Here is a 25,142-nt window from a genome sequence, read left to right on the forward strand (position 1 = left end):
CTGAATGTGCAGCCCTCTCCATCTTTCCCCCCCTCAAAGGAGGATGCAGAAGAGCATCCTCCCAGATATCCCCACAGGTCCCAAAAGGAGCTTCCAAGAAGTCACTTCTGGGGCCCTGCAGAAAGAGGAGCCAAACTCACCAGGGGCACACTGAAACCCTTTGCAATTGCCTGCTGTTTCTATGGATAAGGAAATCCAACTGGCAATTTGCAGTTTGAAGGTGTAGAAGAGAAGGGAGAATAGTCACAGTCCCAAAGCTCTTCTGCCTCAGCCTTCCTGCCCAGTCATCTATACAGTGTGTGTGCAGATTAGCACCCACAGGTGGTTTATAGACCCGTTCCCCATAGTCTGTGCTGCTGGTTAGTGCCAAGATAACCTCAGCATGACAAGATCTTCCCACACGTCGTGTCTCTGCTGAAAAAAGCCATCCTTGCCCTTTTCCTCTCCTGGGACATGCCTTCTGGCTCTTCACATCCATGTCTCCACACAGGGACAAATATGGATCACTTGTCAACTCTGTAGTGGCCTGGAACAGGAAGCAATCCATGTTACAGCCACTGCCCATTGCTGGTATGCATGTAGGTGTGGGGAGAGGGATGAGCAGCAAACTGTAGGGGCTGCTTTGGGCAGAAATACCTGTTTGTGTCCATCTGTAGTGCTGGTGGGTCTCCCTGTGAGGCCAGTGTGCTGCACCAGACCATGGAGTCACTCCTGACAGCTGTGCCCTGCTGTGACCGATGACATGAGCCCCAGGTCCCTGCAGCACAGGTTTGCAAGGACACTGGGGGAGGCGGGGTGCCTGCATGCACACCACATGTGATGCAGGGCCAGCCAAAACTGTACTGAGAGGACACTGCCACAGTGGAGCAGTACTCTCTGCTCCTGCCTCAGCAGCTCACCTTCCTCCACTGCCCATCCACATGTAGGAGCCAGAGAGGCAGCTCAGTCCAGCTGTAATAGCACTCCTTTTCTTCCCCATGTCTTTTCCAGGAAGGGCTTCTGTGTTGTAAGGTCTTCCCCCTCTTTCAGCCCCCAGCAGGAGAGTGAAGGTGAGGATATGGCCCCCACACAAAGCAGCATGGGTGTCATGATGTACTGGGACTTCTGTGATGCAGCACAAGCACTACACATGAGGGAGGGTCCCAAACTTGTCAAGTAAATGACACCCAGGTTTTTGGCACTGAGAGTGACACATTTGGACTTTACAGAGACGTGATAGACAGTGGCTTTTCTGTTCCTTTTGCTCGTCTAGAGAAACACAACACACAACCTTTTTTGTCAGAGTCATGTTGAAGACTCATTCTGAGCAAGTAAACCACAAAAGTTATACCATCAAACAAAAAGTGCCTTGATTATTCTCCGCTGTTTTAACAGAACAATTGGTATGTGAAACCCCACTCATTTCTCAAACATTGCTCAAACAATTTTGTCATTTGCGCACAAGTGGTAGAGGGCAAGAAAGGCCTGATGTTCCCAGTGGCAAGTTATGATTATCGAAATCCAGCCCACAGGAAGCTTGGTTGGGTCCTTTGCAGCAGATGGGAAGACATGTAATTGGTGCCATGGTCAAAAGCTCTTCTAAGGCTGGGGTGTAGTGAAGCCCATGGTGGGAACAGGTTTGGGGAGTGGTTCTGCCTCAGGGCATAGAGCCAGTTTGCAGACAAGGCAGCTGAGCACATGCCTCCATCACTTCTGGTCAAAACTGTCTTGGCCAAAATCCAGGAGGGGAAGAAGGGTCTTGGCGGCTCAGATCGACCTTACTGAGAAGAGGCTTCCCTCTGTCAAAAACTGTCATTCCACCCTGTCAACCCAAGTGTGGCATTTACATATATTAATACATATCTCTGCTTTTGGGAACCTTGCTTTCTAATGTAGGGGATTTAAACATTTTCCTGGGAAAACTTTGCAATAAATGTGGATCTCTAGGGGGAAAAAAGTGGGGCTGAAGTTTTCACTATGTTCTCTTGACTATAGAAGCAGCCCTGAGAAAAATGCTTGTAAGATTAGCAATAAAATCTCAAGAGCTACAAACATGAATTCACCTACTTTTAAGCCTTCTTAGTTAGGTTTACAAAAAATACAGAATTTCGCTCTTAGCAAATGTACATTAAAATTGTGCAGTTATATTTATATAACTATTACTCCCATAATAGGGGTTACATTTTAATTAAAGATGTCAGAAATTCAGTCTCTTCTCTGCCATCTGTTAAGACCTGACATGGCTCTGAAGCAATTAATGATGCTTCAGCCTTAGACAGAATATCAGTTCAGCACTTTTCTTTTATTCACATGGCTGAACGCCAGCCAGAGTAGCATAAACAATGGGCCCCATGAGCTCTTACATCAAGGCATTCAGGGCAGTGAGAATCTTGTCTTCAGATTTTTTGTTCTCAAATGCATTTGGCTTCCTAAGGTAAGTGGCCTGTATGTCTTGTTCAGGGTTTGACATCTTGACAAACCTGCAAACTGATTCTACCGCTGCTTCAGAAGTGCTCAGGGGCATTGCAGAGAGCATGGGCATTTTGTAGGAAGGCTGTGCGTGTAGCTGCCAAACTCAGCAGTGAGCTCTGCTGCAGGAAGATGTCTCACCTTTTCTTTCCTCACTTGAAGAGGAACCTCTCTGTCCTGCATGTCATTGTCACAGCCCTTGGAGTGGTTCTCTGCATAACCATCTCAGGCCCTTGCTGGTTTGCAACAGCAAATTCAGACAAAGCTTATTTCTTATAATGTGAAACAACAAATTTACAGTATAAGTATCTAGCAAATTTATGCCTTTTTTTTTTTTTTTAACTAGGATGTAAATTTGGTTTATTACGTCATTATATCCCCTCCTTGAAATTTCCAGGCATTTTGTCATTGCTTATCTAGTAGATCTCTTCATAAAAACAAATAAAGGAATTTTTTTCAGTTTAGTAGGTATGAGTTTCTCTGGAGCATATCAGGATTGGTATTTAGCTTGCAGGGGATTCTACACTTTGAAAAAGTTCAACACAGTTTTCTTACAGCCCGTCCTTTGAACACGCAGAATTCAATTACAGGAGTTCTTGAATGGCATCCAGTCCGCTACTTCAAGGCAACCAGCTGGTGCCCAGCAAAGCAGTCTCCTCAAAACAAGCATCAGTTTTCCCTGTAGACCTGAGGCACCTACATCTGGAGCACCTGCTTTCTCTCTGCTGACATGAGAAGAAACAGAGCCATCTAGGGCTTATTGTCTAAGTTATTGCAGGAACTTAAATTTTAGGTGTAAATTTTACATGTTTCAGTAAATGTAGCATATATTCCCCCCTTAGAAGTTATTTCATGTGTAGTGCTTTATTCTTGTGGCTTTTGTCAATTCTTGTGAATTGGAACCAGACTTCCACACTGAGCTGACATGGTTTTTTTTTGTTTTTATGAGTCGTTAGACTGTTATAAGCCTCCAGGAGGGCACAGATTTCTACATATTGTGCACTGACATGCAGACCAGACTATGAAATCACATGTTTTGAAAGCAGTTCTGCATATCATTAATTTAATAATCAAAGACTGCTGGCCTTCCATAATGTGTTCATTGTTCTTTAAACAGAACCAACTCAGCTGTTTTCCAAAAGCCAACGTGTATTTTGAAATGAATGATGGTCTTAAAAAACATCTTCACTGACTACAAACTTTGGGATGCTTGAAAGGTAGAAGAATCAAGATGAAGTCACCTCAGCTGGATAAAATGGTGACTGGAATTCCACAACAGCCAGGATATAAAGCATTTAATTTAAAAGAGGCGATGTTGGAATCCTAATTTTGCCTGCAACTAAATTTGCTTGGATGCTTTCTGCTGCATGCTGAGCATCACTCATTAAATGTAAGATCCCCATCTGAAAGGTAATAGTGTCTGTTCATCATGCAGAATGTCCTATCATAATAGCAAAATGGATTTTTATTGGAGATGTAAGTAGTGCTGCAGGCCTGTGATGGAGCTGAAGCTGAATTAGGTTACAGGTGCAGGGGAGGGGCTCATAACTGAGACTCCTTGGGGAGTAGGGAAGGTCCCCCTGGAAAGTAATCATGCCTAGGCCTCAGATGGCTTGTCTTGCTTCCATTTTCACCCCTTATGAATTATTTGTCCCTGCTAGTTGAAAAGGTCATGGGTCAGTACTGCTCCAAATCCCCTGGATTTTGACAGAAAAAGCATCTCATGAATAATGAAGCATGGCTTTGTGCACACCAGGGTAGCAGCTGAGTGAGGAAGAAAGGATCCTCCCCACAAAAGGAACTTCTGTGTGCGTTTTGAACAACTCATCACCATGCAGAAGAAGTCAATTTGTATCTGCAAGCATTAGTACAAGCTCCTAACCAGAGGACACATGTTCAGGAAAAGCTGAGAACAATGTCTTGCATGCTCCCAATCCCAAAGAGTGGCAATATTTGAAATGAAAAATGTTCCTTGAAGTGTCTTGCTACATAAATCATTTGGAAGTGTGTCCTTATCAGTTATTTAGAAGTGCTGAATTTTAGCTGAGAAAATGTAATAGCAGAACTCTGGTTGAGCGTTGGCTGATAACCTAAATGTGCTGACCATGAGAGGCATACAGATTATACCTAAAATCCAGAGACTAAAAATGAACCTTGAATTTTCAAGCACACAACAAGCTCTGAGAAAATAAGTCAAAATCAGATATTTTTCAGCTTTGGCTAGGAGTGCAAACTCTATCCAACCTGCTCTGTTGCTGACTGTGAATGACAACTGAGTGGATACAAGAGTGACGCAGGTGAAACCAAGGGCAGCTATTTCAGGAGTTGGCACCAGTCAAAAGGGCAAAAGAGAAGAAATATTGGTCCAGCCTGTCTTTCTGTAATTTAGATCAAAATATGTCACAAAAAATGCATAAGAGCTTTTGCTAAGGTCTAACATAAACTAATAAGGTCTAACATAAACTAATTATTTGTCTTTGCACATTTCCAGTTCTATTCATAGTTATTTGTAATTGATTCCAGACATCGCCTATTTTAAATAACTTTATCTTGTTGGTGGGGGGGGCACAGTTGTAGGTGGGAAGGAGTTAACTTCTTCCCACTAAGCAAGTTTTAGGCAGGAATGTAAACAGCTTGTTTTTGGGTTTTTTTTTTGCTACCAATAGGTCTCTGAATACACTCTGTGCATATTGGGATGTATTACATTATTTGTCAAAACTGTTGCAAATGAGGCTCCTGAGCTGACTTAGTCTATGGACCAATTACATAAGATACCAGGAATCCAGATCAAAGCAAAATTGTCTTTAGGGAACTACCAGGTTAGAGACAGTGTCATTTCTTTTTCCTATAATATGCCTTATCACAAATATATTTTGAAAGATTTTGCAAGAACCACACAAAGCCTAATTTTTTACAGGAACTGGGAAGAGAAAGTTTTGCTTTAGAAGGGTTATTCAGCTGTGCATGAAATCCCATTGCCTGTAAAAGAAAAAAAGCAATATTTTTTTTTCCAGATGCTCCTCAGGGTAGTAACCTGAAAACATTTTTGCACACAGCTAATCTTGAGGCTTTACACTACCTGCCTGTCAATTACTGGTTTGGAAGTCTCAAGAGCAAGTGAGACACTGTCTTGGTATTTACCTCATGCCGTAAAATCCTGTTCATCCAGCACACTATGTGTACATGTATGACACGTCAGCAGAAATTACTGAAGTGTGTATTTTCCTCTTTCTTATTACTTGGAGGGTTTGTTTATTTGTTTACTGCTATTTTCTCCCTGGAGGGGGGCTTCCTCCAGAAGGCATTGCATAGGATCCTGATGAGTTTGTTGTACAGTTATCAAAAGGACAGTTATGAGAGTGGGATTAAATTAACATCTTTTACAGATCAAGTTTTCATTCAAAGCCTTTCTTTGTCTCTGTGTTTGATTTTTCATGTTCTTTGATCCCAGAATTTGGAGAAACTATTTACTAGAAACCTATGTAAATCCTTGTGGTGGAGAGCTATACCCTGAGTATAGTCTGAGAGAAACAAGGCTGAATAAAATATAATTCTCATGATGCTCATCCATATGATGCTTAATTAATCCTCATTTAGGGGAGTTGAGAAGCTGCGAGACAGAATAATCAGTGCTTTTATGGATGGTAATATCAGATGAATCTTCAGAATAAAATAACAAAGAAGATTTGGTGGGGGGGGGGGGGTTGTTTGTTTGTGGGTTTTTTTTTTTTTTTTTTTTTTTTTTTTCTTCTAACTTTCAGGTATTGTTAGGTTGCAGGATAGGGGAAATGGGAGCTCAGGAATTTAATTCACTTGACTTCTCCAGCTCTCTGCATGGCTCTGTGAGCTACTGAGAGAAGACATGGTCTAGAGGTTTTGGTCTATTACAAACCAAAAATAAGCAGGGCCAACCTGGTCCTAGAACAAGCTGGCATAATACTCTGCCTCACCTTCATCCACAGCCACAGATACTTGCAGGTTGTAAGAATCCCTCAGTAAATCATATAAAATTAGCTCTAGTTTTTGCAGGAAGGAACTGGGTATTTAAGCAGCTATTTATGCCGCTGCAGCTGTTATCCTGCACATTTGTTAGTTTTTCACACACACCGTTATGGAAAAAAAGAAATTCTTCCTCTGGAATTGATTAAGTCCATTTCAGCCCCGACTTTGATAATTAGCATTTGATGAAGCTACTTGATCTTGCATGTAACACTTTTCATCAATACTTGGTGTCACTACCATGCTTTAAGTGCTAATACGTTATTTCTAGGGACATTAAAGTTCAGAATGATTGCCAGAGTCATTGTTTTATGGAGTCAGCAAATTAGAGAAACAAGTCACAGGAATCTAAAAGACCATTAGCCTGTTTTTATGATATTTCCAGAGGACGGTATGTCAACTTATGTGAGTCGAATGGGTGTTTTTCTCTTATTTTAAAGTAATATTAAAGAGAAATTTAAAGTAAGCTGTAAATATGCATTCAAGACATTAAAAGAATTTTTTCCTGAGAATTAATGAATGTGATAAGTGCCCTGTGGTGAGAGAGTACTGGATTTTCTTTGAAGTCAAAACTGAGAATTCTGGTTGGTGATTTTCTAGGTGATAAGAACATTTCTCTGATAGCAACAATTATTTTTCAGTCAAGGCTACTGCAACCTGCAATATCATTGTACTCTGTTCCTGGCTTTATCACTGTCTTCTTGAATTCTATTCCGCTCGAAGACTGAGTCCCTTGCTTTTGCGAAGTAATTCACTAATCCCTACAGGCACCACGTCTTTTCAAATTAAACCACAAATGTGGCCTTAAAGTACTGGTGAAAATCTAAAGTAAATCTGCAAGGGAAAGAAAAATATAATTTATGCTGTAAGTCCAAACTAGTCATTCCTATGCTTCCATAAAGGAGTGGATAGGAAAAGAGAAGGGGAATGAATTTGAGAAGATGTTTCAGCCCAGATGAATAGTTGTTACCTTTAATTTCCATGTCTCTGGGCTTGTCAGTAATATTTGGGGAGGGGGGTTGTGTCTCAGTAGTCATAAAAAAAGTCATTTTAATATTACTCTCCAGTCTGTAAGTACATAATCACCTACTACACCAGAGTAGCTGGTGATGAAAACAGAGGGCACAGCATGAGCTGGGAGTGAAATACCTGTCATCCAGCACTGTTGTGCCTGTGTGTGTAGTCTGGGAGTTTTACTCAAGATTTAGCCTTGCACAGTACAGGTGGTGCTGCTGTGCTACCAGTGGTCACAAAGAAGCAGTGATTAGTGCAGAAGGGTCTGGAGGCGGCTTTCAGCATGCCTTCGTCCAGCTGCTTTTCCCTGCGGGCTGGCCCTGGGTCTGTAGTGTCCAGAGGAAAAGAGCTGGTGCTTTTGAGCTGAAACAGTGGCAAGTGGTGCTTGGAGGATGCCAGATTGAAGTGGGAGCATGAAGAAGTCAGATTTGGCTGTTCACTGGCCTAAGTAAATGGGATCAGAGCTGGCAGCCTCTGGTTCAGAAAACTGCATGCCACCATTAAAGTAAATGGCCTCCTAATCAAGAGGTGTCTCCTGGGTATATGTGATCACCCAGGAGGTCGTGTCTGGAAATTCAATGGCCAAATGTTTAAAGGCATTAGAGGCTCAAAGGATAGCGAGGAGCACCAAATGGTATTTTCAGAAGTGACTCCTATTACTTAAATTGCAATAAAATCTGTGGGAATCAGGCAGCGAAGTACTTAATGCCACCCTGAGAAAACTCTGCAAGGTGCCTGTTTTTATCAGTAAGTGCCTACATGCCTCTGAAAATCCTGGCTGTCAGAGACATCTCCTACCCGTAAGGCTTTAGCAATGCTGAGTAGCAGAGATTGAAGAAGAATTAAGACACAAATGCTGCAGGGTTTGAGCCCTCCCTGTGTAATGTCTGTACCTGGCTCTATTTGTGTCTCATGCCACACAAAGAAGATGGGTCACATAGGGACATGCCACCAGAAAGCAAGGATGTGGCACACAGACTTCCTAAAAGGTATCAAAGCAGAGAACAAGAAAATCAGAGCATTGTCTTGGATTCCCATTCCCCTGAGCAGATGAAGAGGAAAGGAGGACATGTATAGTACCTTGTTCCTTAGATCACAGTAGCAAAAGTACAACCTGGCTCCAGGGCTAAATAAAGAAGGAAAACTAACTAAGTTCTGCTACCAGCTGTGATGAAGAAAAGACTCTGCTGTGTCCTCCAGAAGGATTATTGGTATTACTAGTAACTGGAGATATGCAAATAAAATTGTGTGAAGAGTAGAAAGGTAACTTCCAACACAGGTAATCAGAAGTATAAAGAAATAGGAGATCATTCTTTTGTGAAAACCAGTCTCTTCACAAACTTATTGCAAATACTGTCTTGCAAAATAATCTAGCAATATTGTATTTTATAACATGAACTAATTAGTGATACATACAGGAGACAACAGGACCTTGAAAGAGTCAGCTTAGAAAGCCTTCACCAACTCTGTCAGGGACTGTAGTTTAAATGCAAAGCTGGTGATGCATAGTAGCAATCAAGCAGCCACCAAGAGAATACAGCAAGGAGCGCAGCGACACATGAAGCTGCAGAGCAGAATACTTCTGTGACAGTAAACATCAAGATGTGAACAGAGGAGCTGAATTCAATGTGTGGAAGGCCAGCAGGTCCTGTGGAGTAAAACCTGATGATGAAAAGCAGGGTCATAGACAGACTGGAAAATACACAGTCATGTCAAAGCCTGTAGGGAGAGCAGCTAAAGAAGAACCAGAGCACAATCAGGAAGCAGTCACTGATTTAGAATTTGGATGTATAGGATAGTAGGCTATACAAGCAGCAAAAATTAATGTTTTGTAGGTTCCAAGCTGGCATCGGATGTGGTAATACTGGAGTAACTGGATATAGGCAAGAAACCGAATGTCAAGTAGATAGATAAATACAGAACTGTGGAGATATCTTTGTGATTATTCAAGAGAAGAAAGCAAAATTGTCATCCAGCAACAGTGAATGGCAGTTACATAATTTCTAATTCCCTTGGACTATATGTTAGTACAAGCATAAGAGAAATCATTTGAGTTCATGCTTGCAGTAATATAGAAGACACACAAGGCCCATTGTCAGTGCAAACAGGCAAATAGATGATGCTTTGGCTGCTGGTCTGCTCTCTTGGCTTGAACTCATCACTCTGCAGAGTGAGTCAGGCTCAGCCCAGGGTGCCTGCAGTGGCCACTCCAGGCTGGGGTAGCTGCACCGCTGCGAACTGACTTTACTGCAGTGTGCAGAGGGAGGCTCATAGGAGCCAAAGAAGGGTTAGCATGTGTCTTACGAGAAAGATGAAGCATCGGTCAGCTCCCAGAGCTGGATATCATTGCTACTAGTGGAATGAGTCCTGTGATTGGAGTGCTGGCACCGAGGGCTTCAGGCTTCAGGAGTAGGCAGGACAGGTGAGGGGGAGTTGTGGCACCGTAAGTAAGGGAGAGCTCTGATTACACAGCTCTTAGAGTTAGTGATGATGTGGTGAAGAGCCTCTGTGAAGACTGGGGAGGAAGAAAAATGAAGGTATTGTAGAGGGTGTTGCAAAGTTCTGTGACAAGTCTTGGAAAATCTTAAGGAGAATTCTTATAGGAGAAAACTGCTTGTCATACTTAGTGAGCTAACTAAGAAAGAGGCCCTCCTGGACTTACTACTTGTGACTAGATAAGGACTCATGAGGGATGTGACAGTAGGTGGCTGTCTTGGCTACATGAAATGACTGTGTTTCAAATTTCCACTGTAAAGACAAAAAAGGATGGCAGAGTTGCTTCCCTGGACTTCATGAGAGCAAAATGTGCTATTCAGGCCATTACTTAGCAGAGTGTCCTGGGAATATGCTTTTAAGGACTTCAGAGTGCTGGTCAGTCTTTAAGATTCCCCTTTCAGAAGCACAGGAGTAGATAACTTCACCACGCTGTGAGTCAAACAAGCAGAGCAGAAGACCAGCTTGTTTGAACTGGGAACTCCTTGTGTAGGTCGGGAGGAAAAGGAAACTGTACGACCTCTGGAAGCAAGGTTAGGCTTCTCAGGAACCTGAGTACAGAGCTGTGGTTCATTTACACAGGGAGAAGACATGAAAGGACAAAGCTGAATTAGAGTTGAAACTGGCCAGTGTTGTTTCAAATAACAAGAAGGGCTCTTTTTTCAGATGAAGTCTAAAGAAAATATTGAGCTGATACATGGTGAAGGTGGTGAATACTTGATAATACTTGGTCAATCTGACTAACAGGAATGAAGAAAAAGCAGATGCATTATATGCACTTTTTATCTCAGTCTTTAGGAGACCTTCAGCTTCCCAGACCCCTGAATTGCATGACCACAAATGTGGGAACAGTGATTTTCTATCTGTGAACACTGGAATTGTAAGGGACCAGCTCTATCAGCTGAATGTTCACAAGTCCATGGGGCCTCATGGGATTCATCCAAGGAGCCAGTGAATGTTATGGCAGGACCCCTCTCAATCATCTGTCAAAGGTCTTGGAGGTTTATGGAGGGCCTGCTGACTGGAAGCTTGACAGTGTTACTCTAGTCTACAAAAGGAGGCATGAGGGAAGACCCAGGGAATTACATATCTGTTAATTTAGCCTCAGTTGCTGGAAAAATTCTGGAGATAATTATACTGGGTACTACTGAAAGGCATTTGAAGAATGATACAGTGATAAGGTACAGTCAATATGGGTTCACAAAAGGGAAGTCCCATTTAACCAATCTGATATCCTTCTGTAATAGGGTCATCTGCCTAGTGGGTGAAGGGAAAGCAGTGGACACAGTTTTTCAGGATTTTAGTAGGCTTTTGATACTTTACCTTAGCATCTTTCTGGACAAGTTGTTCAGCCATGGAATGAGTGGACTTGTGATACACTGGGTGAAGAACTGGCCAAAGGCCAGATCTCAGAGGATTGCAGTGAATGGGTCTACAGCTGGCTGTTGACAGGTCACCAGTGGTGTTCTTTGGGGTTTGGTTTTAGGGCCAGTTGTGTCATCTCTCTCTATATATATACACACATATACATATATACAAATGATCAGGATGCAGTTGAATGCACCACTCACAAGTTTGCTGATGATACCAAAGTGGAAGGTGCTTTTGACTCTCTTGAAGGACAAGATGCCTTGCAGAGGGATGTAGAGACCCTGGAGCATTGGCCAATGATTAGTGGGAGGAAATGTAACAATTCAAAATGCTGGATTCTGATCCCCCTAGGATGAGGTAATGCCAGGCACAAGTATGGATTAGGAGAGGAGTGGCTGAAGAGCAGCCCTGCAGAAAGGGATCTGGGGCTGGTGGACAGAAAGCTCAGTGTGAGGCAACAGAGACCTCTGGCAGCCCAGAGGACAACCCCCGTCCTGGGGTGTATCAAACAGAGCATCAGCAGTTATTACCCTGCTGTATTCACTGTTAGTGTGGCCTCACCTGGAGCACGGTGTGCAGTTCTGGGCCCCACCATGGAAGGAGGATGTGAAGGCCCTTGAATGCATCCAGAGGAGGACAACAAATCTTTTGAAAGGACTGCAAGGAATGTCCTAAGAGGAGCAGCTGAGGACACTATGCTTGTCTAGTTTGGAGACAAGGAGGTTGCGGGGTGACCTTATTGCTCTCTACAGCTTCCTGAGGAGGGGAAATAGAGGGAGGTGCTGAGCTCTTCTCCCTGGTGTCCACTGACAGGATGCATGGGAGTGGTCCTGTGGGGAATGCCCCACAGAACATTCAGACTGGACATTAGGAAGCATTTCTTTACTGAGAGAGTGGTCAAACTCTGGAACAGCCTTCCTAGAAAAGTGGCTGATGCCCCAAACCTGTCAGTGTTTAAGAAGCATTTTGACAATGTTCTTAATTGGTCAACCTTGAAGTGATCAGGCAGTTAGATTAGATACTTGTTGCTGGTCACTTTCAATATAAATATTCTGTTCTACTCTGTTCCATTCTGTCCTATGCCATCCTTTCCTTCTGTGATCTTCTCTGCCTTTACAATTGCACCCTGAGGTTGTTCATTCAGGTTTTGGGGTTTTTTTTCCCATGAGGTAAAATTTAATTTTTTTTAATTAGCAAGGAAGGGTGGGGACTGATGCATTTTCTGTTTTCTTAGAGACAGTTTCTCTAGTCCAGAGCAGGCATACAGTGATAGAACAACATGAAGAAGTTTGAACTAGCTGATTTCTCACTTACCTCTTGAATGAGGCAGCTGCCAGGTGTCTCAGCCCAACATCTTCTGCAATCTGTAACCCCATTAACCAGCTCAACATAACAAATGAAGGATTATTCTCCAGCTATCCCTAAACTTCTTAGTGGACCGGTGTGTAGTTTTTTTTCTGTAAGTTGATACTAGCTCACTGACATGACAGCCACTATTAATAAACCTTAGTCACAAAGCTGGAAAGAATGCTTTTTACACAGAGGACCAAGAGCTGCCTGGATCCTTCTTTGTTTGAGCAAGCAGCCAGAAAGTTAAATGAAATAATGAGAAAAAGGAGATGTACTTGTCAATACAATTTCATGATTGAGTGTATATGTTGGTGAGAGATGAGACATCTTGCTGCTTTTTGCCAAAAGCTATGGAATCACAGTGCAGTGTTTCCATGTTTTGCTGCACAATTTCCTGATGATACTGTGTTCATACACAGCAAAGCAATATAGCTCAGCAATGCACTGTCAAGACAGAACACTAATAATTATGTGGCTTCTTTGGAATGAGGTAACCTTGAAATCCAGTAATTAAGCAGCAATGTGTGTCTTGGTTTAACTCTGTGTCTTGGTTTAATTCAGTGTAATTTTCAAGTGCAGAAATTGTCCCTATGTTTGTGTTCCAAAAATCATTATTTGCTGTTTGTTAGATAGAATTTTGAAACAGAAAAGTAGTGGAGGCCTGTGAACTGCTCAGAATCTTTGCTGTGTATAACACACTCTGCCTGAACGTGCAATTTGTGGGTATTGGTTCCTACTTTGTAGAGCCATTCTGCATATGGACGTGCATACAGCATATGGTTAGACTTACTAAAAAAACTTTTTGCTCAAGTAAGTCACTACAAGTCCCATCAGCCCAGCTCTGCCCTGTCTGCAGTGAAGATCTGTTGCCACAGGCCTTGGCATTAGTTCAGGAGATGTTTCCAGTCAGGATTCATTTTTGACATAGATAAATGAGGACTTTGGTGAGACAACTCAAAAAGAGATTGCCCTACATAATTTGGCTGAGAGAAATGAATGATTACATTTAGAATTGCCTTTCACATTAATAGCTGGAGAAGATCTGTCCAGCTGTCTATGAGAGTGGAGATTTATTTCCTGGGGTAAAAGTGGAGTGAACTACTTTCTCCATTCAGAGAAAGTTTTGGGTTGGGTAGTCACCTCTTTTTGAAGGAGAAGCATATTCCTGATGATAAAAAGTGTATATAGAAATGAGATTGCATTTTGGAAATTGAATAGTATCTTCCGCTCCAGAGATTCATAACCATTAACCAAAAGAGTACCAATTTAAAAACAAGTTTTTGAGGGGAAAAGGTTACTTTTATCAGAGAATGTACTATTGCAGAGATGCACATGCTGAGCTAACTTTACAAAGCAGTTAAGTAGTTTTACACTGTAAAACTTTTAAGATGTGCATACAACATACAACTAAAATTTCTCTGACAGGAACATGGAAATTCTGCTAATCCTTTGTGTCAGAAATGTATTTTTGGAATTTCTAAGGCTAGAATATGCCTTTTTTCATGCAATATCATGAAGTTAGAAAATTTAGGAATTTGTAAAATATGTGGATTATTCTTCTATGCCTTCACCCCATGGCAGTTTAGGAAATGATGGGCTTCATCTTAAAACTTTGTGTGTTCTTCTTTGTGTATTTTCAGGATTCCTCTTTGATTGGAACAGCCACAGTGGCTGGTCCCAGGACAAGTGCAATAATTGGAGATCAGGGAACACCACCGAAGGTCCAGCTCCCCCTCAATATGTAAGCAGCTCATCTCAGTCACTGTGTACTCTTTGTTTCCAATTGTTTGTGGTGCATGTGTGTGTGCTTGAAACCTGAATGCCCAAATCTCAGCTCAGGTGCATTCTGAGAAGAGAAAGATTGCAATTTCAAACATGAGGCAGCCCATGCTGAAACTGAAAAATTAATAGAGAAGGGCATGACTTCCCCCCTTCTGTGTGAGAGCCCTTTTAGACTTTATTTATTACAGCTGTATGGATCACTGTGAAGCAAACTGAGTACTTCTCAGCTAGAGAAAATCTTCTTTCATTTAAAGCTCTAAAAAGGTGTAGTCCCATGCAATCAAATACCTGATATAGTCATGATTAACCAGAAAAAAATGGCCTAGTTGCACTTTTTTGGTACCATCAACAATGAATGAGCAAAGGCAATGAATGAACTTCACATCTTTGGCATATGGTTTTGTTGAATAGTGCATAGAATAACAGCAGGTTCACAGAACAAAAAGAGTAGAGTTCATCATAGCAAGTCTCTTCTAGCATTTTGGTTGGTTTATCTGATACTTGTCTAATTAACTACTGAATCCTTTCCTCTCAAAGATATACCTCGTAAAAGCAACAACACACACACACACACACATGCACATGCACATCCATATTTTGGGGTTTATGATATGGCTAAAACAAGGTGTGAAGCCACAAAATCCTAAAAATAATAGAGATCTTCTTTAAGAACAATAGGGGTCTTGGATAAGAACCAAAGAAAATTCTTCTTAGCTACTTATCTGAGATCTTTATACCTGAGGGATGCCACACATCACTGAATGCCCCACAGAGAGGTCTCATCATCACCCTGTGGTCACCTTGCATGGCCTGTGTTGCCTGTAGTGTGGCACATGTTTATTTCAAGCTTTGTCCTGACTAGGGAGTGGTAACTTGCAATATTTGAAGTACCTAGTTGCTGAATCAGGACATTTTTCAGCTCTCTGGCAATGCCCTTGATTCCATGCCTCAGCAAGCCTCCCCTTCTCCCTCCCATGCTTCTCCTGTCATCTCCCTTGTGAAGCAGCTCTGTAATCCGGTCTGTCACTCTGCCTTTGCAAGCCAAGTTCCAGTCAAAGAGGATGCATTATTTGAAAGCTGTAGCAGTAGTGGGGAGGTGCAACACTAGACAAAGCCCTGGGGCTTCTGTGTTGTAAGCAGAGTCACTGGCAGCTACCCAAGGCCAAGAACGCTTCACACTTAGACCTTTTGTCAGGGAACTTCTAATAAACATCTTGGATTCTTCTAGATCCCACTCCCAACCCTTAGCCTCACTGTTTCACATAGCCCAGAATAATCTGATACTACATTTTGCAAGATTTCAGATTGTTGTTTTAACACTTTCTTCAAGGCTGTACAGAGTTAGCTGGTGAAGTTTCACACCTAAAATCTAGAGAACAGTGAAATGTGTCCAAATCCGATGACTTTGGCTTAAGGCAAAATCATCTTAAGCAAATGGGACCACTAGACCTGATTTCCTGCCAGAGGAAAAACCCAGAAACAAATTTCTGGGGAGGGAAGCTGCCTGCAATCAAATTGGTTTTAGCCATGGATGAAAGCAGGCGTCCCCCCTGCTCTCCTAGAGCTGCCTTCCTGCCAGGAATGGAGTTTATGCCTGCCCACAGGGCAGGCTGCAGACCCAGGCTGGACCTGTCACTGGGTTTGGAGAACCTGACTCTGTAACTAAAGAGAGACCCTGAGGGATGGGCATCCCCACTACCTCCCCACACAGAAGGTGGGATTGCTGATCCACACAGAAAATGCTGATCTCTTGTGTTGTCCCAGGGTCACCCTAATGGTTGTCAGACACAAGCTTTCATCACTTTAGCCACAGAGAGATTGGTCTGTTTTGGTGTGGTGTCTGTGATGGGCTGTTGTACACTTTTTAGTCTCTGCAAGGATTTCAATACTCTGTCCAGAGGATGTTTAGGCTCATTGTGATATTGGATATTCAGACTTACTGGTAGCTGATTTGGGGGAATTTGCTGGGTGAAGGTAGTAGGAAGGAACAAAAAGAAAGTAATAGGAGATCTGGAGATGACTGCAAGGCACAACAGCCTATGATCCACTTAGGGTAATTTTCCTTGCACCTTCTTCCAGACTCTCCACCTGTAAATTACAATATTACATGTAGGTGAAAAGGCTAAGTGAGTCTATCTAAAATGCTCTATCCCTGACCCCCTGCTTCACCCATAGCTTCTGAATCTGAGCCCTGTGTAAGCTGCAGTTTCAAAAGGGACAGTCAAAGCCACACTTTCTGTTCCCTCGAGTGAGTGCAGTCTGGCACTTTCTGTTATGTCCTTGCAGAGCACAGTGCTGAAGGATTAGCACTGAAGCATGCAACCTTATTTCTTGTCAGGGTGACACGTTTTAAGCTTCATGTTTTCTGTCAGGTGAAAAGCTACAAACCTGCTTAAGACCACCTGATTATATAGGCTAAAAAAGGATGCACTGGGTGGTTTCTTCCATCTGTTGACTAATGAAATACAGTTTCTGATTAGGTCTTTGTACCCCATGCACGTGGTAAATAGAGCCAGGCACATCAGCCTAAGATTCTCCAAGGAGCTGTTACCAAATATTTCATATTCTGCTCATTACTGCTGTTTATTTACTACCTTCAGAACAAAACTAAGGAAATCTACGATACAATAAAGAAGTAGAATCAAGAAAAATAACAGGATTTATTTCTCAATTATATTTCCTGGAGAGCAGAAGTAAATAGTCGTGTATCATTTTTATTGGCTGAAAATCTACAATCACAACTGCTATAGTTTTTATTTTTTCTCTGGTTCACTGCTATAAGGTGGGCCATAAACCTCTTCTCACCCACCCTGGAGCTTAAGAGCATTCTGCTGCACTTTGTAGTGTAAATGCACTTTCTCTGTTTTCCCTTTTCTCTTAATCTATCTTCACTGCCTATAAATCACAAATAAATAAAAAAACTCAAGAAGGCACAAACTTAATCAAGAATTACCAAAAATCCCTTTTTGCATCTGTAGATAAGTGACAGTACAAAAAATCTGGTATTTACAAAGAAAGTGTTGTTCTGTGTGTGCAGTCTTGCTATTCTATCCTGACTTTCCATTATTTCCCAAAGTGCAAGCAATCATTCTTAATTTTCAACAAGAATCTCTCCAAACAGAGAGAATATCTGTAGGGATTTTAAGCTTTTGTTATTTCACAACACTAGACACATCCCTGATGTAGTAACAGAAGAAAAAAAAGAGAGATAAATAGAAAGATTCTTAACAAAGAGAAGAAATAAAAGCTGTAATTAAATAAATAAAAAGTTCTACCTATTGGATTCTTTATTAAAGGTTTATTAGAATACTTGCATGGAAAACATCCAAAACCAAATTTTACCACTTCACTTACTTAAGTAAAAAAACCCTTACAGAATGTGGCCCTTTCTCACTTTTTGTTTTACCAGCACAGTATGAGAATTACCATACCAGATCAGAACAGTTTGGTGTGTTGTTTCTAAACTTCTAACCAGCATAAATAGCATTGAGAAAGCTGCAAGAAGAGCTTTTGAATAGCCTACCTGTAAGAAAATTTTCTTCTTAAACTCCCCAACATAGGTGGATCGCACCCTGAAGCATATGAATGTATGCTTCTTCCAGATGTCAGGATTTGCAAAGCCCTCTTACTGGAGCCCTTGTAACTCAAGCTGTCACTGCAATTGTTGTGTTTGGCTGAAACTGTTGCTAAGTTCTTAACTTCGGTGCTGCTTTGTGGCGCTGTTTTGCTTTGGTTGTGCCCTGAGTGAGAAGCGTGTCTCATCAACTTCTAAATTACCCTTTTCTCTGATAAGTTATTCCCTTATTGTCTTAGAATCGAGTCTCTGCCCTTTCTTGTTTGTGAAGCAGCTTGTAATGATGTCCTTTTTTAACTACAACTTCTGAACAGCTTCTGGTTGCTTTCTGCTCTGTGGGGCTGGAGTTGGAGCAGGACATGTGGTGGTTGATGTCATCTGTGTGCTTTCTCCCTGTGTGACCTCTCCCCACAGCTACCTAGCCCTGTATGCCTACAAGCCTCAGAAGAACGACGAGCTGGAACTGCGCAAAGGGGAGATGTACCGGGTCATCGAGAAGTGCCAGGATGGCTGGTTCAAGGGCACATCTCTGAGGAGTGGGATGTCTGGTGTCTTCCCAGGCAACTACGTGACACCTGTTTCAAGGTGAGGACCGCCAGCCTGTACTGGGGCTGAGAGGGATTCTGGATGGCACTGAAAACAATTTAGGTCTGCTTTTAAATCACATTCCCCTTCCAGAAATTCTCTGGTGACACTGCAGAGTTCAGTACTGAGACTTGCTGGTTGTAGCATTTGAGTTATCCATATCCTCAGGAGATTGCATTACTTGTATTAGATGATGGCATTTATAACCTCTGATAGGCCCAGGTTTTGCTATTGTAAAGAACCTGTTGGCTAATGATTTTGTTCTTAAAAAACTACTAGACATGTAACAAAATAAGAAATGCTTCTGTCCTGCTTTTCAGTAGCTCTTCATGTCGATTTTGTTCTTCTTAAAGCAAAGATCTGGGATAGTTTGTATCTGGATAATGTTTGAACAGTTCAAATTCCAAAGTGGTAGGAGAGTTAAGTAAATTGTCTGATTTTACCTACCCTCGCCTCAGTTTCAGCAGATGAGAAAAGGAAAGAATGGCATTTTTGGGGAGGAATGCCATTTGTCAGAGTTCAGTATTGGAGAATACCAAATCAAATCCGAGAAGCTGAGAAGAAAGTCCATCTCTGTGTCCCAGACTGTTTGCCCTACGTGTTCATTGCAGGTGAATGCTGGCATATGCATGCCCATATCTCCTTTAGAGCAACTGTGGATTTGCAAACTGAACTCACTCGTCCTCATGTGCTCTCAGTCTTTCCTCCCACATGCACACTGTCTCCACCATCTTTGACTCCTCTCCAGAGAAGGGCACCTCACAACTCAGACAGTGTTGATCTTCAAAAATTGATCCAGCTTTGTTGCATCTAAATTTTATGCCAACTCTGTAGCATGTGTTCTGAGTAACACCAGAAGATAAGAACAGATCAGAAGGCAATAACTAAGCCTGCTGACAGTCCTAATATTGCACTTCAGTAAGGAAACCCCAAATATTAATTCACTGGTTCTTCAGTGTTCATCAGCCTAAATATATTTACCTTATTTCAGAGAGCCCCTTGGCTGCTTTCACTCCTTGCCTCTTCAGCTCTTAATTACTAAGGAAGTTTGTGCTGAAGGGTTGGTTATCTGAATCAGCAAGACTTTATTAAATGCAGCATGTCACAGCTAGAACAAGAGAGAGAAGTGCTAAAGGGCAAAAGTGCTTTCCACAAAACCTGAAAGCAGCATTATATTTATGATCCTGTGGGCTAATTAAGTTCCTGCATAAATCACCCTCAGTAAGAAACAGCAATAAAAATCTGATAGCAACAAAATCTCCTATTTGCTCTACTTTCAACATACTTTGTTCCCCTTTGACAGAAAAGCAGAGGATTAGATTCATACATGTTTTTCTGCCACTCCCTACAAAACCCAAGGAAAAGAAGTTGTGAATTTAATAACGCTGAACTAGATTTATAGGCTGCCAAAACACGTGTGAGTGGAGCATTACGGAAAAAGAACAAAACTCTTTAGATGGACGGACAGGCACAGGGCAGCAGAGAAAATTTGCCACATCCAACATCTATCAATCTCTGCTGGAGTCACAGATAGTTTCTGTACTTGTTGGTGTTCATGTTTGCCTGAACACAGCTCTCAGTGGACTGTTAGATGTGCTTTTCTGGCAAACTCAATCTAGTGCAGATGGCCAAGTCAGCTCCAGCTGAACCTTCCTGCCACCCTGCCAGCTCTTCACAGCAGATGACAGACAGTCAAGATTTCCATCTGGTGGGATTCCCAGCTTTTACCAACCTGGGCACTTAAAAAAAAAAAAAAAAAAAAAAAAAAAAAAAAAAAAAAAAAAAAAAAAAAAAAAAAAAAAAAAATCAGATTTATTTAGCAAAATGTAATCCAGTCAAACCTTGCACCATGAGTGTTGCCTTTCCTCTTGTGACTTTCGGGGGAGGGAGGATTGGGCAGAAGGCATAGCTATCTTTTGCCCTTTTGGACCATATCCTCCAGCCTGTGCTTTGGTCTTTTTCCATCAGAATGCCATTCTTTTGGCTTTCTACCCTTTTCTTAGGGTTATTTCTTCTGTCATCCATGTCCTCTGAACCAGACCAGACTGTTCAATATACTCCTTCCTGCTCTTCTCCTCTCTGTCTTCCCATGCAGTCTTGGAGACCCAGAGTTTCTTCCAGTTTCATACCCCATAGTCGTTACACTTTTTTTTTTATTCTCTCCTCTCTTGCCAAACCCTTGCACTGTCTCATTTCCATTTCCTCCACCTTACTTTGTTGTGCCTCATATCCCCTGTGCTGTCCTTTCCTGGAAGAGGATCTTGGCAGAAGAAGCAGCCCAGGAGAAGAAAACAGCACAAAATGATCCATCTGTTTCATGGCATCTACAGCTGGGGAAGGAAATTATTCAGGAACTTGAGTGAGAAACACATAGAAAGAGCTGCTCAGCAGCTGCTGAGTTTGTCCATTGATGTCTTTCTGTCTTCCGAAGTGTCCTTCTGTCCTAGTCAGAGTTTTTAGCTCAGGGATAAGAGGATCAAGACATGCTGTAGTCTGAACCCAGTTCATAGGAGAAAAGGCCTTGTCCCTTCCCTCTGAGATCTACTTGGCCACTCAGGTGAAATACAAATTATGCATGCAGTTAAAAGTGAGGAGTGAGAGAGGTGTCAACGACTGTTTGGACTTCTTTTTCATTCGGGTCAGCTGCATTCCTGTCCCTGTTGCATACCCTTAGCAAGTCTAAGCTACTGCTGGCTACATCAATAGGGTGAGTATTCAGCCAAGCCAAGCCCAGTCAAGTCTGCAGCTTCTCAGTCTCCTTCCATAACCACACACAGATTTGGTGTTATCCATGTTTCTTTCTCCCTGTAGGGCTGTATGCAGGTTTGGTCCAAAGAAAAGATCTCTGAGTCTGTTTTAATTATCACCCCATGAAATAGCCTCTGGCACACAAAATGACAGCTGGGAGATACCCATTTCCTCTGAATTAAGATTTGTGATTTTACTAGAAACTATTCAGACAGAAATGTAGGGTAATAAAAGACATGATGAGAAAAATTATCTTTTCTATTTTTACCCTGCACTTCTTCCTGTAGAATAAAGGGGGTGAAAAATATCCCCCAGCATGCTTATAAATGCATCCATATCAATACCTCAGTTTACTTTAACAACTGACAGGGTATCATGTCAAACCCCCTGAGTAACTGGGGGTATTTATCAGCGCTGTGGTTGGGTATTGGGGTCTCTGCAGCATGCTTACACTGTGCACTTGTCTCCGCGCAGGGTGCCAGTGGGAGCTGGGCAGCCCAGGAACAGCGGAGCTGGAGGAGTTCCAACAACGAAAGCAGCCCCAGGAGCCATCCACCCCATTGTGGCCGGTCACAGCAACGCCAGCACGGCTGTCAGACCGGTTGTTCCCATCACTGCCCCCCAGACGCATCCCCAGCTGCAGGCGGCCTCTCCGCAGCTGAGTAACTGCCTGCGGTACTCGGCTCAGCAGCCAGCCAGCCAGCCCCGCGGCGCCATGCAGATGGGTAAGTGCCCGCCCTGTGCCTCTGCACCGGCAGGATGGGTGTGCTGCCCTCGAGTGCAACCCTCTAGAATGTGCCCCTCCCCACAGCTTGCCTTCTCGCTTTAGCCCGGTCAGTGTGGAGTTTGTCCATTGGTGATAGAGTGCATTTTCTTTGCTTGTAATATTTATGGGTCTCTATTGATCTCTGGGAACCATGTTGTGTTTATCAGATTGTTCTGTTGCTACAGCTGAAATAGACTGTAGTGTTTACAAATATTTATACAATTTATCTGAGCGGAAGCAAGTACTCTGTATACTGAGGAGATTAACAGTTCTGAGTCCGGTTGGCTTGCTGATAAAAAAATACTGCCTTTTTTGCAGAGCAAGTAATAAATGCCTTGAAATTAAGAAGCATTTCATTGGGCTTCAGGGATGAAAGGTATTTATTAGGCAGAACGAGACCCCGTGTTAGTGGTGAAGCAAAGGATCTGAAAAATGCTGCCACCTTTTTGAAGTGAGAACAAGGGCTTCTTGCACCAGGGGGCCTCTGTTCTTTCTAGGTTCCCTTTCTGATGTGCAGCACAGTTTTCTAGAGTACAATGTATCCCCCTTTCCCTGATGTTAAACACCTTCTGATGTTGAACGAAGTAAAAGTAAATCCTGTGGTGGAACTTTATAGCAAAATTTGAAACATTTTGTTTCCGATATTTTATGGCAATGTGAACCGTTGTATTTACAAAGGCAGATCAGTAATGACTGTGACTGCTGAAAACTGAGGTCTTAGATTCAAAACAGAGCAAACACAAATGAGAAATACCCAGCAGAGTAAGTCATGAATTCATATCTTTTGAAACCAGAAGGCACCATTATGGCCACCTAATCACACCTCCTACACCGTCCAGACCAAAGGGAAGAAAACGTAATCAAATACTTGAGAATCTCAGTCTCGAACAGTGGAGACTCCTCTGCTCAACAAACAGTGCAAGGCTTTACATGGTATCCATGTCACACTGGGGAATAATCCATTTACCCTCTTTTTGTCTACTTCAGAAGGTGCTGCCTTCCTCTCGAGTCACACCCATCCAAGAGGTCTCCTGCTCCCACAGTGCAAAGGCAAAAATGTCCCCTTTTGGGTGAAGTGCTCAGGAAGTGTTTGGGTGCTGACAGTGCCTCCTGTGCCCACGTCAACAGGCAGGTGACTCCCCTGAAACCAAGGCGACAGTTCGCTCTGCCCCACAGGCCTGGCATGCCCCACAGCTTCCTTCCACACCTCCAGCAGCTTCCCTGATTTAAGATTGCTCCTCTAGGTCACTCTGACATCTCTAAAGTGCCAAAGCGTTGTCACGCAGGATGATCCAGGGACCACAGAGCTGTTCCAAAACCTCCTAAGCAGAGAGTTTTCCAACCTTTCCAGAAGGTTCATGAGATTGCTGTTTTAATTAAATAAACATTTGCCAGGATAAATAAAGGAAGTTTTTATGATTATCAGTAATTGTGCCCATGATGGTGGTCCTCACCAGCATCCTGTGGACCAGAGCTCCTGTAGGATAGGTCAATGCACTGACTTTCAGAAAAGCTTTCCAAGAGAGGCAAGCTGGCACAGTATTCAAATCACGTTTCTGTTGGCTTGCAATATACATGAGTAACAAATCAATTTCCTACAAGGCCACTAATGTAGGAATACACCCAAAACGAAATATGAGTGGTGTAGAACAAAAATAGCCTTCAGTGAGCATTGCTAATTAATAGCATGTTTGATGCAGCACAGCCCAGATCCAGAGATCGCAGAGCAAAGGCATACATTGTAACAGTGAGTAGATGAAACTACAGAATAAAATGTGAGAGCTCTGCTCAGAGCTGATTTTTCTCAGGCCATTTCTTTTACTGTTTCTCATGTTTTATGTTTCCTTTGTGTCTGGAAGCACATTAAAGGGGTGATGTACCTAATATGATTATCAAACTAGTGTTCTGCATCCAGGTACATGCAGAGAAATTCCATTAGTATGCTTTCTCTGTAAATTTAGGAAAGCCTTTGCTCCCTATAAACAGTAGTTCAAAACCTAGATCCTACAAGCTTAACCATCCCCAAAATTAGATTTCTCATAGCAACATTGCTCATCACTCAGGTTCCAAATGGGAAAATCAGGAGGGAATCACTTCCAGATAAGTAGTGAGTACATTGCTGGCTTTCTGGAAGTGAATTGCACTTTGAGTGCAGGTTCTTGGTAGTCCTGGGAGGGGAAGATGATAACTAATAGTAAAAATAGTCTTTAATGTGTCTGTAATAACAACTTTTAGGGTCTTCCTCATGCTACATGGTAAAGTGGTATCAAGTTACTGACTGGCTAGATAGTGTAGCTGATGTGCTCTAAACATTAGTAAAAGAAGATGTTATAGAGGCAAGGAGCCTCTGTGAGGGAGAGTCATATAAACTTTGGAGGTGCTAATCTGATGATGACTGGCCCATCATGTCCAGTATCACATCAGATAACAGGGTGGAAGGCTGGGAGATGAAATTCCCTCCTGGCCGGAGTTCTCAGTTGGTGCAGTGAATATAATTAATGGCACTCCATCAATCTAATCCCTAATAATGGGTGCCAGCGATAACCATAGGAATAGAAACTAGTGGTTTGGGTTGTTCTAGCATTGTTGTTTAGTTACAGATTGAGTTAACTCCAGCCACATAAAAGTTTGTCCTTCAGATGAATTTGTCAGAAAGTGACAGATCAAAGTGGGTCAGAAATTTTACAGTAAAATGCATCTTGGTCAAAGAAAAATTGATTTGCTGGACTCAAAGTTTTCTGTCAGGAATGAATAGTTCAGCCAGACCAGTCATGAAGCTGTACTGGCTCATGTTGCTCATCAAGGGAATTGATGGCTTTCCAGAGCTGTTCTCCACATAAGAGAGCAGTGCAACGATCACATTCTATGTTTTCACATCCCAGGTGAATAACCTGACCAAAGTAGAGGCTATTGTGGGGTGAGTGAGCATGTTGTGCTCAGAAAAATGTTCGGAGGTTCAAGTTTTGCACTGAGACAGAACTAAACAAGATTATGAAACCTTGAAAGCATTTA

At 42.4% G+C, this 25,142-nt stretch overlaps 1 protein-coding gene across 1 annotated transcript in view; it reads left to right on the forward strand.

Moving 5' to 3' along the window:
• The window catches only part of SH3RF3 (SH3 domain containing ring finger 3), a 249,300-nt gene that overhangs the window by 187,553 nt on the left and 36,605 nt on the right, over window positions 1-25,142 (forward strand). Inside the window, exons 5-7 of the mRNA XM_058419465.1 lie at window positions 14,316-14,416; window positions 18,446-18,616; window positions 21,839-22,089. Of these exons, the coding sequence (XP_058275448.1) occupies window positions 14,316-14,416; window positions 18,446-18,616; window positions 21,839-22,089 (523 nt within the window). The remainder of the gene's footprint in view (window positions 1-14,315; window positions 14,417-18,445; window positions 18,617-21,838; window positions 22,090-25,142) is intronic.

This window comes from Hirundo rustica, chromosome 2 (genome assembly GCF_015227805.2).
Source record: "Hirundo rustica isolate bHirRus1 chromosome 2, bHirRus1.pri.v3, whole genome shotgun sequence".
Lineage (NCBI taxonomy): Eukaryota > Metazoa > Chordata > Aves > Passeriformes > Hirundinidae > Hirundo > Hirundo rustica.